Source organism: Ambystoma mexicanum, chromosome 1q (genome assembly GCF_040938575.1).
Source record: "Ambystoma mexicanum isolate Mex_15411 chromosome 1q, UKY_AmexF1_1, whole genome shotgun sequence".
In the NCBI taxonomy this organism is placed as follows: Eukaryota; Metazoa; Chordata; class Amphibia; order Caudata; family Ambystomatidae; genus Ambystoma; species Ambystoma mexicanum.
The window spans coordinates 1,098,313,493-1,098,327,502 of NC_090922.1; the positions used below are offsets into that span (position 1 = coordinate 1,098,313,493).

Consider the following 14,010-nt stretch of genomic DNA (forward strand, 5'->3'; position numbering starts at 1 on the left):
GCATGAACAGAAAAGGAGTTTGCCAAAGCATGAATGAAGCAGGTGTCAGACAGCATTATTTCCATCAGGTATGACAAGTTCGGCTGGAGGTTATTAGTTTTATTTTCCTTTTAGCACACTACTGCGTGCAAGCGGGTGACTGGACGCCTAATTGCTGTTCCTCTGTCTGACCAGCATTTTAAACTTTGTCTCCTTGTACTTGCTGCATGTCGGCTGGAAGGTGCCTGGCTTCCTATTCAGACACGCTGCTTTGCGGTCTATTCCACCGTCTACTCCCCCCCTCAGTGGGGGTTTGGCTAGTGCGATAGATGCATTCATAATGAGAGGCTGGGTTGGAAGCGCAGTGGGCAAGAGCCTTGCACGCTGAATTCGTGCCTAAGTCAAGCCCGTCTGTGCTCGTATTTGCGCAGACTGGGCCTTGGGCCTCCCCCTCTAACAGGTTTTGTGATATGTCCCGGTCTGAACTACTGAACATAGCTCCTGACTCTACTGTTTTTCCATCAGGGTTTAGTAAGGCCCCACCGAGTACGACATTTATGTGTGAAGCTGGGGACTCTCCCTGACTTGTAAATTACTCAATGCGCGTTCCCTGGTAGCCCGTGCTCAGGACTGTTATAATCTCATAGACGCCTGGAGGGTGGTGAGTGTGAACATCCTATGTTAATGTCTACTTCTTGTGAAATTATTTCAAAAATCCGTTTTTTTCGATGCGTGGGGTGCAAACCCACTAGAAAGGTGCCTCAGTGAAAAGCACTCCAAATTTAAATAAAAAGACAAGACCTTGGCTACAAAGCCAGCAGTGTGGGCTGCACTCCCAAATACCACGTTGTGGTGTGTAATGTTCTTAGTAATTTTGAGAAAGAATATGCATTTGAAAAGTTCCAAAATATTTTATTCTCGTTATTCTTAAATTATTTGCCTTTAAAGTGCAATTAGATGTTCAATCATAGTTGGCAAATGCAAATCGGGGCCAATGCATTTCGGACAATAAATTGTCCTTCATCAGGGCCAGTATGATCTTTTAGCTAGATCCAATAATCACAGTTAATATACCGTAATTAATCCATTTACGTATACATAATCCATATGAGCATCGTCAAACCGGAATGTATTACAGTAAGTACACGTTAAAACCCACAAATACAGCAAGCATGATATCAACACGCAGTAACACAATGCTGTTTAGTGACCAATACATACGTTATGCAATGTTGTATTAGTAGAGGGGAAAGGGAAAGAGATAACACATTATTAGCTAATCAGTCAAGTCTTATATTTATATGTTTTGTCATTGCCTAGCTTTCTGTCAAACTAACTTTATGGTGGCACTCAACAATGGATGATATCTGCAAAAGATATATATAACAAAAGTATTTACTCTTTTGTATACTATGTTTCTTGATCATCCAAAACATGACTTTTCATTGATGTTTGGAACGTGAATGTTAAAGTATCTTACCTAAGTGGTATGCCGCGTTCAATGAAACGATCGTGGCAAATAACCACCGTTCCTCATGTCTAGTAGCATGTCTAGTCGCTGTGCTGTGTAAACATAAATCAATTTGTTTAATTCTATTGTTCTAAAATATCTGCAAGTATAAGCTGTCCGTACTCACAATGAGTACTACGATCCTGGCGCTTACCTGATACGCGTTCCCTGCAACTTAGAAAAACGCAGCAAGAGCGCGTGGAGTGAAACAGTTGTTATTATTGGATGTTCTGTGTTGTCATACAAAAGAATATGGTGGCTAATGCTCGTTGCAGTCGTGGTGCCATTAAGGCTCCCATTGCTGTTCCCAATCTCATACCATCATAAACCGGATCTGCTTTGCATTTTCGAAACCTGGCTTTGCGACCATTCTGATCCCTCAGTCATGCGATGATTTTCCAGTTTTTGCGTCTGAACTCCAGCAGAAATATTCTAACCTTTTCATTGCTGGCGATTTTAATTGTCCAGCTAACAAACCTAGCATGCATATGTTATCTCCGTTTTTAGCATCATTACTGGATCTAGGCTTAATCCAATATGTCACCTATCCGAACCATCAGCTGGGTAATACCCTTGATTTTATTTTTGCCCCGGAAACTTCCATCTCTATTTCACTGGCTCTTCCTATCTCTTGGTCAGACCATCATGTTGTTCCATTCTCAGTGCAGTCAGCGACCACTCTGTCACCGCGACCTGGACGCCCATCCAGGAAGCGTAGCTGGCACTGTGCCTCATTAAGATTTAGCAACTCAAATTGTCTCTCACTGCGCTCTGTCCGATTTCTGTAATTAGAACACTAATTTACTAAGGCAGCAGACTCTATTGCTCCTATTAAGCGCTGCATATTAAAAACCCGTCCATCCAAACCCTGGTTCACTGATGACCTTAAATCTCTCAGGCTATCTCGTAGGCAGGCAAAAAGGAAATTGAGAATTAGCTATGGCCCAGCTGACAAAGCCCTCCTTGGCCAAGCCACAGGGGTATATCATAAGGCCATCTTCTCTGCTAAACAAGTTTATTTTAGCAGGAATGTTGAAGCTGCCATTAATCAACCTAGGCGCCATTTAGTTTAGTTCAGTCTCTATCTTCATTTGCTCAGTCACATTCTAACCTTATTCCGTCACGGGAATTATGTGACTACTTTTCAATCTTTTTTGACAAAAAGATTGCCACCATTCGGAGCAGGATCGCTTTGTCATGCCCCGATCTTCCTAGGTCTACTGTGCCCTGCTTAAATACCACTCCGACCTTGACCTGGTCCACTTTTCCGATTGTATCCAACTCAGATGTTCTGTCCGCCATTAATAAACCCAAATCCTACTTCCATTATTAAAGATATTTCGGTTGATTGACATCAATTCTTGGGTCACAGCGCAAGTGAATGACTTTCTCCTCAGGCATTATTCCCAATGATCTGAAGCATGTGCTGGTGATACCTCTGTTTAATAAACCCTCTCTGGATCTGGCAGTTCTGTCTAACTTCCACCTTATTTCACTTCTTTCTTTCTCTATGAAGCTGCTTGAATACTCGGTGTCTCCTTTACGGAGTTCTTTTCTTGAATCCACTCTCTTTTGTGACCCCTTTCAATCTGGCTTCTGCCCCGGTTGGGACATGGATTCTGTTCTTGTATCTGCAGTAGATTACCTTGCCCGTCTGGCTGACCAGGGTGGCTTAGGGGCGCTGAGTTTATTAGATCTTTCAGCAGCGTTTGACACCAAGGACCACCCCACCCTGGTTGCCTGATAGTCTTCTGCAGGTCTTTCTGTGCCAGGTGCTTGCCCGGTTTTCTTCTTTTCTCTCTGGTTGCACTCAATCTATTTTTATCTCTCCCATTTCTTCTAAACCAGTGCCTCGGTCTTACGGAGTGCCACAAGGCTCTGCTGTGTCACCTATCTTGTTCAATATTTACATCCAGCCACTCTTGGCCCTCATTGGCTCCCACGGTTTGCTCTGCGATTCATATGCCGATGACACACAGATTATTCTACGTCTTGATCTGTCCAAGCGGTTTAGAAACTGCTTGGAGGACGTGGGTGGATAGATGACTAGGAATTGGGTGAAATTGAATGGTGATAAGACAGAGGTGCTGGTAGTTGGATCTGTTTCCCCCTCTTTGTTATGGACCCCTGACTTCTAGCCTGCTAGTTTCAGACCCTGTCCAGTCTCGGGTACTGTGGTCAAAGGTCTGAGCGTTAAAATCTCGGCATCTGTGTCAATGTCTGACCAGGTGGCAGCTGTCTGTCAAGCTGGCCATCTCAAGTTAAGAACCCTCCGTAAAGTCCTGCCGTTTATTCCCTCTCAATTCCATGCTCTTGTCGTATCTGCTTTAATCATGAGCAGTACTGACTATTGTAATGCCCTCTATCTGGCTCAATCTGCCTATTTGATTCATTGACTCCAGCTCTTGCAGAATATGGGTGCAAGAGCTGCGTTCCACTCCTTTTGGTTCTCATAGGACTCCTCTCCTACGTCGGCTACACTGGCTCCCTGTTGGAAAGCGTGTAGTGTTCAAATCACTGTGTATTGTCCATAGAGCTTTTTACAAATTGGAGGCTGAATATCTCCAGGAGAAATTCTGTGCCTATGTCCCCTCTATAGCACTTCGCTCTCAATCTTCGCTAATGATTCAGGTTCCCGGGTAAAATATTCCCGGATAAGCAGTCGAACGTTCTCCGTTGCTTCAGCAAAGGCCTGGAACTCTCTCCCATTCTCCCTTCGCGCAATGGATATTCACCTCTCCTTTCGCCGCTCCTTGTACTTTTCTAAATCAGATTTGATCCTGTTTTTGCTGGCGACTTTTGGTCTTTCAGCGCCAAGTTGCCCTTAAGTGACCACTGCACTTAATAAATTCTATTAATACAACATTTCCTACCTTTCCCAATCTGGAGTCAGTGGTATAATATGACAAATTGTCATTACATTTGGCTACAAGGAGACTCTGATTTGTTTACCATTAGCAGTTCTTCACTGAAATGCATCTTCAACTGCCCTCAGCAGGACTACTACAGCAGGGTCTACGGGCAAAGACTGTTGGGAAACCTACCAAATCAAACCCAGTAAATTCGGCCAGAACTCTTCTAACACTGGGATCCTCCATCAAATGTACAGAATCATGCCAGGGGCACTGCAGTTACCACACAGGGGAGAGGCCGAAGGATGGATTTATGAAGCCAGTCAGGCATGTACATTCTGAGGAAACCCTCTGCAAGTTATTCCTAAATTGGATGCAGCGGGAAATTTTTGCTGTTCTTTCCCAAATCTGAGTGAATGTTGCCTCAGAGACCGCCAAACCTAATTGATGTGCTCATTTAGCCCATTCACGTAATCTATATTGAGGGCCTTTTAGATTCTGGATATCGGATGTGCCAAATACCCTTTGCTAAGCAATATTTCAAGTTGTGTTTATCTGGATCCTCTCTGTGGAGGAATGCTGTGCCTTAAATTGCATATAGGTTTTTCTGTAGGTTTCAGACACCCCAAACATTTTCTGAAAAGATAAAACGTCCATAGGGTTCCTATTTCTGTAAAGCGGACCTAGGGTTGAAATCCTGCCTGTTTCAATTGTTTAAGTTGTGACAGACTTGGGGAATATAAGGTATTCCGGAAAACTGGAGTTGCAATCATAGGCAGGAGCAGTTCCTAAATAGGGATATGTTTTTTCTTTAGCAGGCCAACATGGTTGCAGTAGTGGGAAGATTCAGAGGGGGATTTTGACATGATCTTACAGCCTGCCACAACACGAAGTGTGGCATCAAATTTGTTTTTAGACCTGCAAGCCTCACCATTAATGAGATTGCTAAGCGTGACCACCACGTCAAGTCTTGGTACAGACCCAATAGTAATTCAGGTATCTAAGGTTTGAACAGTCATTTCTAGTTTGGGTTATATGGACTCCTGGATATAGAATGCATATCTACTCCCATGGGAACAAGTATGATCGCTGTGATAACCAAATCGACTCGTGTGAGCCGTTGAAATTAATAGCTTTGGATATTAAGTGGTTCGTTTCATACCCCTAAACTTCAGAGATATGTTCAACTCTGTCAAAACGTGTGGCAGTCTCTAATCATGATAATGACATTGTAGGAGAAAAGCGCAATTTGATGGTGCAGGGAAGAGGCGGGGGAGTCAAGAATGTTAATGTTTTGTCGAACAGCCTGTTAGGCAGAAACCTGTGCAGTTCCCTTAGGGACCACTGCAAAAGATTTAGGACTACAGGTGGTTGGTAGTAAACCCAATTGGTAGAAGTCTGTACCACCCAGATTTACCTGGTAGCTGTGGCTGAGCAGTCAGACTTCTCCCAAGATGAGTTAGGCAGTATGCAGAGTATACACAATAGGTACAGAGACACAGTAATACAAGCAAGCACTGACCAGAGCTTTGGTGTAAAAGTATATAATTATTTATTTAAAGACACACTTGTAAATTACACTAGCACAAAAAGAGGTAAATAAATTCAACACACAGTCACTATTACTAGATGTACATCCCTTATTCCTTATTAGACAAGTCTTAGTTAACACCACTTATTTCCAGACAGAGGTGAGCGCTTAACTAAAGATGGCACTCCAATAAGTTAAGAAAAAGGGAGGGAAAAAGGCAGAAATTAGGAAAAGCACACAACACAATACTTTAGAAGCACCCAGCAAGGCAGGAAAGTCAAGTCTACTTGTGAGCAAAAAGTTCAGAGGCCAGGCTCCCTCTTAAAGAGAACAGAGAACCAAAGCGCCCAAGATCACACAGCTAAAAAGTCTTGAAAAGTCTTGCAGGGAGTTCAGAAAAGAATTAAGACAGCTCAGAAAAGTTCAGTTAGCCAGCCTAGGGCCAACCCAAGTGGTAAGTGGAGGCTTTAAGAGTCACCCCACACAGACCGTTGCGAGGGAGGCCAGGCGGACACAGTACCTTCAAAGTGGAGAGGATCCTCCAGCGGGGGCAGTTGTTCCTGGCAGCAGGTGCAAGTCACGGCGTCGTCCAGAGGAAGAGATGGTCTCGACGTGGAGGAAAGCTGTAGGTCGTTGCACTGCCTGGGAAGAAACCAGCCGCGGAGTTCTCCGGTTAAAAGGTAAGACCCTTTTATTCGCGTTAGTGGAAAATCCATGGTATCCCGGTTGCCGGGGTGCTTGGCACAGGCAAGGCGGCCACGAGATGATCCAGGAAGGCAAAAAGACGGGCAAACTGGTTATCCCCACCAGTCAAAGGAAGAAGACTCTCCGGACTGGAGATCTCCTCTGTCGCCGGGAAAAGTGGTGAGACGGTTCAGCAGGGCTCCACCGGTGGTCTCGTCGTTGCAGGTCGGCTCAGCTTCTCCCTCTTCGGAATCTTCAGGTCCTGTGGCGACTTCTGAAGTTCCAGTCCCTAAAGCCCTGCTTTTATGCAGCAAACCCCCATTCATTCAGCCTAGCTGTCAATCAAACATGCTAAGTTGCCAAGGCAACTCAGTCCAGGGTGCCTAAACCCCCTCCCACACCCCTGTGGTACCCAGACAGAGTGGCACCACTTTTGGAGGCTTCTGTGGAGAACCCCGCCAAAAAGTGGAACAAACGGCCCGACTTGGGTTGGAGTCACAGAAGCGAACACAAATGCCATTTTGGAACCGAGTTTCGGCAAAAATTACCAACCGGTGATTTTACATTAATTTAATAAACCGGCGGTATGTTCGAGGCTATATTAAAAAGTGGTAGCCTCGAACAATGGGAAAATCCCATAGGAATATATTCGCGGTCGAATATAAAAAGTAGTATCCACTGCCACCAGCCAAAACTCGATCAGGGGGGACGGAGACATGCCCCCTTGAACAACAGACCCCGGGGCAATCGAATTGCCCCGACCAGTACGTCCACAATATGATGGTTTGTACTGGATTCTGTTCATAATTTGGGACTAGTAAAGCCAATGGTGACTTTACATGCCCTGGGAGACAGTAGTCAGTCCCATGGTATGGAGTCTATGTTTGGGGGTCACTATGACACCCCTGGGTTACTGCACGGAGGGTGCTGTGTAACCCACATACCAAAAAACACATGAAGCCCTATGGGGTAAAGGACCCCATAGCCCATAAAACACATTCAAAGTCAAAGGAACACCTCAAATCATGTCTAAGAGTGGGAGAAAAAGAGTCTCACTCTTAGCAGGAGAGAAAAAAATAAACCCCAAAAATCCAGCAAAGCTGCTGGATGACTCACTAGGTTTGGGACATTAGCCTTTACAGAGAATTCTCCCTAACACAGCCTAAGAAAATGGTTCATAAGCGAGTGCATATATCAAAACTGATAGTGGAGCCTATTGACTTGCTCCACCATTAGTTTTGGCAAGAAAAACCCATTCATGCCAACTGCTGTCGAGGGTCAAACATTTATTAAGAGGAATTCCAACTTCACACGCTCAAATGCCTGTTATCTTACATTTAATTGTATTTATTTATAGTTGTTTAGTTCAAAAATCACATTTTTACAACTTTCATGACATGTATGTTTCAGTTAAAACACATTGGGCCTCATTAAGACCCTGCAGGTCCGGAAACAATGTGGCGGTAAGCTCACTCGCACCCTTATTTCTAGACCTATGGGTTTGCCCACCGGAGCCGATGTGCCCGACAGGTCTGACCCTTCCGGGCGCAGCAGTCACGGTAAGCAAGGCAGCCACGGAAGCACCTGCAGCATTAACAACGGTGCCGGTGCTTCTGTGTCCCCACTCACATAGAGTCCATTGGGACTGGGGATAAACAAAATTACTGGCGCCCGACTTCCCAGCCGCCAGAGTTGTAATATTCCGTTGGCACCAGGAAGTCAGGCGGCTGTCATTCTTTACGGGTCCAGCGGCAACCCGCTGGTAGCACCGGCAGACATACCGCCGGGCCCGTAATGAGGCCCATTGACATAAAAGCAATACATCTTACATTTAATGACAGAAGGTCCACAAATGCATACATAATAAATATAAGGTGAATACTTTAGTAATTTTGACACGCCATTTAAATGGGATAAATCCCATCTTCATCTCAGACATACTAATCTAACGCACCCCCGGTACAGATATTTCTTCAGCGATGCAGCACCAGTCTTTCATTTCTTCCTATTTTAAAACATGGATTTAAACACATTTGTCCTTCAAGACATCACAGATATAATACACAGGTAGAAAACTCGGTTTACTTGATATATCTGGTATTGAATATTCATAGTGTGAATGAGGAGTTATTCTTTTTTGACGACTTTTCTGGGTTCTACATTTTGTCTTAAGAAAAACCGTATATTTAAATAATTTATGGTAACATTGTATTATAAATTACCTGTGGTATGCGAAGAAATATGTTAATGTCCAAGTAGTGGTGTGGCAGACTGCCATCATCCACTCTCAACAAGCTGTTTTCAAAAAGGTCCTACAAGAGCAATGCAAACAATGTCACAAACTCAGACACAATATTTAGGCAATGAACGACAAAATAAATATACACGTGTTGACCGTGTTGGCAGTAATAAGCAACATCCTATTAAAATATTTTTTCATAAAATTGGAAAATAAATGTACCCTCTAATGTTTATTACCATTAAGGACACCATGGAATTCACAAAAGAAATTCAGTGAAAAGTAAAGCCGCATGTGAGGAAACAGGAATGAGATGCGGACACAGAGGACTCATGTTGGTTGGTACAAACCTTTATTAAAATAATAAAGGGGGCTGGGGAATGCCTCACTTCCCTATTCTAAGAGGTATTTTCCTACCTCAACCAAAAAACTAAGGGTCTGTCCTCTGCCAAGCTGTCCACATCAAAAATATCCTGTGTCTCAAATCCTGTCCTGGCCCTCTCATTCTAAAAGTATGCATAAGGGTAATGTCTTTAGGCTTGGAAAGTGCACAAATGTTCAAATTCAACAAAAAGGTATTTATCCAGCAACTGTTTCAAATGGATAGTGTTCTCAGTTCCTGGGAATGGCGTCCTTCCCCAGGCTTCTCTCCACCAAAACAAAAGTTCAAAACAATAATGAAGTTCTTTGCAGCCCAATAGGATAACCCCCTCCTCCCCTTCCTAGTGCTCCATTTTGCAGGATGCTCTCCTGAGCCCTGTTGCCACTTCCTTGACCCTCCACACCTCCTCTGAGCCGGGATTGGTCGCCAAGGCACAATCCCACCCCCAATCGTGATTGGTCCAGAGCCCTCATAATAATCATTGTGCTAGCAGCCCACTGCCTGTTGCAGCCCCTGCAGCGAAGGACCTGAGGCAAAATATAGTGTCTGCTGAGACAACTACAGACCGTGTTGGCCTGTGTTAGCCTGTGGCACCTGCAGCCGTCAAGGACTGAAAACATAGGTGCAGTCTGAACAGGGGGGGGATCAGCAATTACTGCTCCCCACTAAACTGTCCAACCCATCTAAATTATCTTATTGTCGGGTCTAACTGTATCTACATACTGCCCCTAGCCTTATATTGCATCTAGACAGATTGCACCCCTTAGCCATATATTGCACCTAGATAGATTGTACCCCCTTAGCCATATTGCATCTAGATAGATTGCACCTCATAGCCATATTAGTTCTAGATAGATTGTACCCCTTAGCCATATAGTGCATCTAGATAGATTGTACACCTTGGCCATATTGCTTCTAGATCGATTTTACCCCTTACTCATATATTCCATCTAGATAAACTGTGCCCCTTATCCATATATTGTATCTAGGTAGATTGATGCTCCATAGCCATATATTGCATCTAGTTAACCGATTTCGCATTTGGCTTGACTACGCCAGATAGCCCCGTTTTACACTTGGCCTGAATGTGAAAAATAGCACTACATTGCATCTAGAGAGAACTGTGAAGTTTGGATTGGCGTGACATCTAGATAGAATTGTAAAGACTAGCTCACGTCACATCGGGACAGAATTGTAATACTAGCTTGCATCATATATAGACAGAACTGTGAAGATTAGCCTGCGTCACATCTAGACAGAATTGTGAAGGTCAACTTACATCACAACTAGGTGGAATTGTAAAGATTAGCTTGCATCACATCTAGACAGAATTGTGAATATTAGCACAGAGTCACATCTAAGCTGAAATGTAATACATGCTTGCATCATACATAGATAGAATTGTAAAGTTTAGCTTTGCATGACATCTAGACAGAATTGTGAGTGTCAGAGCCTCCATCCACTGAAGGAAGATGGCCAGGACTGTAATCCACTACCCGCCCTATGTGAGAAATCTGAAATCTGAAATCTGTGCAGGTGTCTCACCCGCTGGTCCCCAAGGTTCTGTCATCTAGGTGCCAAGGACGCGGCCATCGCTATTGGATACAGTTCCTAGAGGTGGACCAGTGCGGGAGGATCACCTGGATGGGGGGTTTTCGGGGAGTGGAAGTGGAACACCGAAGGGTGAGACGCGGTATCCCCTTCCTTGTAACACCCTTTCCCCATCCTAACGGGTAGGATACCTAAAAACTCAGCCCCCCCCACCCCTTTTCCGACAAAAACATTTTCTCACGGACAAGTCATAAGCGACAATGGACTAACATCAGAGCCATAGACCTGACATGTCCCAACCCAAAAGTCAGGCAATTAAGGATAATTACACACACCTGAATTCCATCACACTTCCCCACACTAATAAAAGGTGGAGCACGAAAGCACACTGATCAGGGCGAAACACACGAGATGGCATTTTAAATCAAAGAGAAAGGCTGTGAGATCAGAGAGGGCGCCAAGGAGGGAATTACCCTTGCCCGTGGCAACACAGAACCGCAACTTTCAAGAAGCCTGAAGGAAAAGAAATGTAAGACCGGGAATTGCAGCTGACAAACGGTGTTGTATGTGTCAAAGGTACACAGGGCCCTACCACAAAGCCAAGGCGGGGAGAAGCGAATGCCACCGTGGTACTGTCCTTGAGTCCGACAGCAAAGTAACGCCAACAAGTTCAACACAGCCGCTGAGTTGGAGAAACTGATAGCAGACCGGACTGTGTTATGCTCAAGGTTACAAGCGGCAACATTGTGTGAAGAAAGAGAACTTATATACAATTGAACTTTGTGAAACCAAGATAGGTACCAGATACAGAGTGGTCCGGGGCCACGTGGATGCTCACTCAAAGGTCTCTGTTTGGCCGCCCCCCACCCCTTGAGCGGGGAAGAATTATTGAACTGGGAAATCGAAGTGGTCCTGCAGCGGGTTACTTTAAATCCTGTGCACATTCGAAAGTCTTCGACTGTCTGTAAACTGAAATTGGTCTGAGCCCGGCTGAGGGGGACTAATAGTAGAAAAGGGGTCTGAGCCCGTAAGAGGGGGATGCTGGGTGAACAGTAACAAACCTGAGAATATTGTTGTGGCAATTGTGAACCTGAATGAGGGATGCCGAAATATTGAAGTTGATCTGAACCCGACTGGCGGAGGTTAATGGTGAAAGAAGGATTGGGGCCCAGCTGAGGGAGATCCAGGGTGAAGAGTAAATCACCCGACCTGAATATTGAGAAAGGAACTTTTCTTTATTGTTTGTGGTACCTCAGGTCCTCTGACGCAAGAGACTTTGCCCAAAAGAGACTTGGGAACAAAAGACCCTGATGTTGGTGAAAGAAACTGTGACCTTGTGCCAACGAAGCCCAGGAGTGTGCTGTGCTTGAGTGACACATTATGTCCCATGCTAACAAAGTGGGCAAGGGAGGCCCACGGCCTTAACACTTTGTGAGCACTTCTTTCTTTTTGTGAACATTATCCCATACTATTTTGTAGCATAGCGGTAAGGATTGGAAATATGTTTGTTTTAGTATAGGTCCTTATTTAACTCCACTCCACTAGGACTGTATTATTATTTGATGGTCTTAGCTTGCTCCTATCTCAAATTTAGGTTTAGATAGGTGTTTTTCACACCCCTGATAAAGTTCAATAAACACCCTTTAACCGTGATCACTTGAGTCTGTCTTACTTTGATACCATATGCCTTCCTTCCATATGGTGTCAGAGTGGGATGTGATTCAACTGATAAAATTGAAATTCATGCTGATAATTGTCATACCACCAGAAGGGGAAAATAGGATTGTTGAAATCCTGGACTCTGACCGCGTATCCACTGTAAAAGAGGTTTTGCTCCATCAGCTACATATTCTGACTGGCCAACAGGATCTATTCTTTAAAACTCAAGTATTGTTAGACACCCTTCCTCTCTCCCATTATAATAAACAACAGTGGGATCGAATAATACTGAAGGTTCGGCCACCTTTACCTTTATTAGACCTAGTGCTTTAAATCCCCCCGCTCCTGAACCTTTTTTTTTTTTTTTTAGTACCCAATTGTCATCCATAGCGGGGCCATGAGGGTTAGAGATTAGCCTAACAAAGCCCATTCCTTCAGCAGAATCAGAAGAATCAGACGACTTCCAAACTTTATCCGAGGGAGTTGAGACCTGTTTGTTTTCTGATTCAGAAAAAACCCCACAGAAGGGACCCTTAACCTACCCCAGAAGAAATGGCCGACCTAGCCAATGTCATTGCCAGTTGGCAGCCCATCAAATGCAAGCTGAAGCTAGGTTCCAAGAACATTTAACTAAATTGGTTGAATTGCAAGCTAGACCCTTACTACCACCTCAGCAGAGTACTTCAACCACACCTAGAAAGCGAAGATCTAAGACATTTTTTCTTGAATTTCGAACACCTAGCCGAACAACTAGGGTGGGAAGAGAACCTTAAAAGGTGCTATTTGGCTCCTCTGTTGAAAGGTGAACTACAAACCGCCTATCAACTACTTAATCTTGCACAGGGAGCAACCTTTCTATCCATCAAGGAAGGGTTTTAAAATGAGTGGGGCAAACCTGCAATTTTTATTGGCAGAAGTTGAGGGCCATAAGATTAAACCTGGGAGAAACCCCCCTAGAAATGGGTGAACATGTCAAAAACACTGTAGCCCAGTGGATCAACAACAAATCCTTATAAGAACTGACAGAGATGATCACCCTAGAACAATTCACTAATTCCTTACCCTTGTTTTTGCAAAAGGCTGTTTTACCGTTAAGTCGACCTACCCTAGCCATGGCCATGGCCATCGAAACTGCACAAAACCACTCAGATGCAGCTAAACACTTCCACTCGGCACATCGAGGGGAGGGGTGGAAGGATTACAAAACTATCCACCAACCTCAACCTCAGGAGGTAGATAAACATGGGTGGGTTGTATAGAATCAAGGAAGGGATACTAAGAGAAAGAGTAGAAATCAAAAGATCTTATCCTAAAACCAAAGATGAAAGCAGATGGGAGGAAACTAAAGGAAGTTGAACACCTCATCCTGTCTGTTTTTCCTGTAGAGAAACGGGACATTTAGCTAGACACTGCCCGAAAAATCTAAGGGACGAACCTATGGAAATAGGCTATTTAAAAGGATGAAGAGTGGGAAGAACCCAAAGAAGAGTTAAGAGACCTTTGGAATATGTTTATGTCAGTCTTCTGCTGACTTCACATATGAAAAGGCTTTGGTGAATGCAAGGCAAGTAAGGGCCTTAATCGACTCGGCTAGTAAGCAAACTGCTACTGGAGCTGATTTAG

At 44.3% G+C, this 14,010-nt stretch overlaps 1 protein-coding gene across 9 annotated transcripts in view; it reads right to left on the reverse strand.

Annotated features, from left to right (window-relative positions):
* The window catches only part of GLMN (glomulin, FKBP associated protein), a 1,004,137-nt gene that overhangs the window by 481,750 nt on the left and 508,377 nt on the right, over positions 1-14,010 (reverse strand). For 7 of the 9 annotated variants that reach the window (XM_069641799.1, XM_069641796.1, XM_069641792.1 and 4 more), the window contains exon 11: positions 8,779-8,868. The exons of the other annotated variants lie outside the window; for them this stretch is intronic. In XM_069641799.1, the coding sequence (XP_069497900.1) occupies positions 8,779-8,868 (90 nt within the window). The remainder of the gene's footprint in view (positions 1-8,778; positions 8,869-14,010) is intronic. 9 annotated transcript variants of the gene reach the window in all.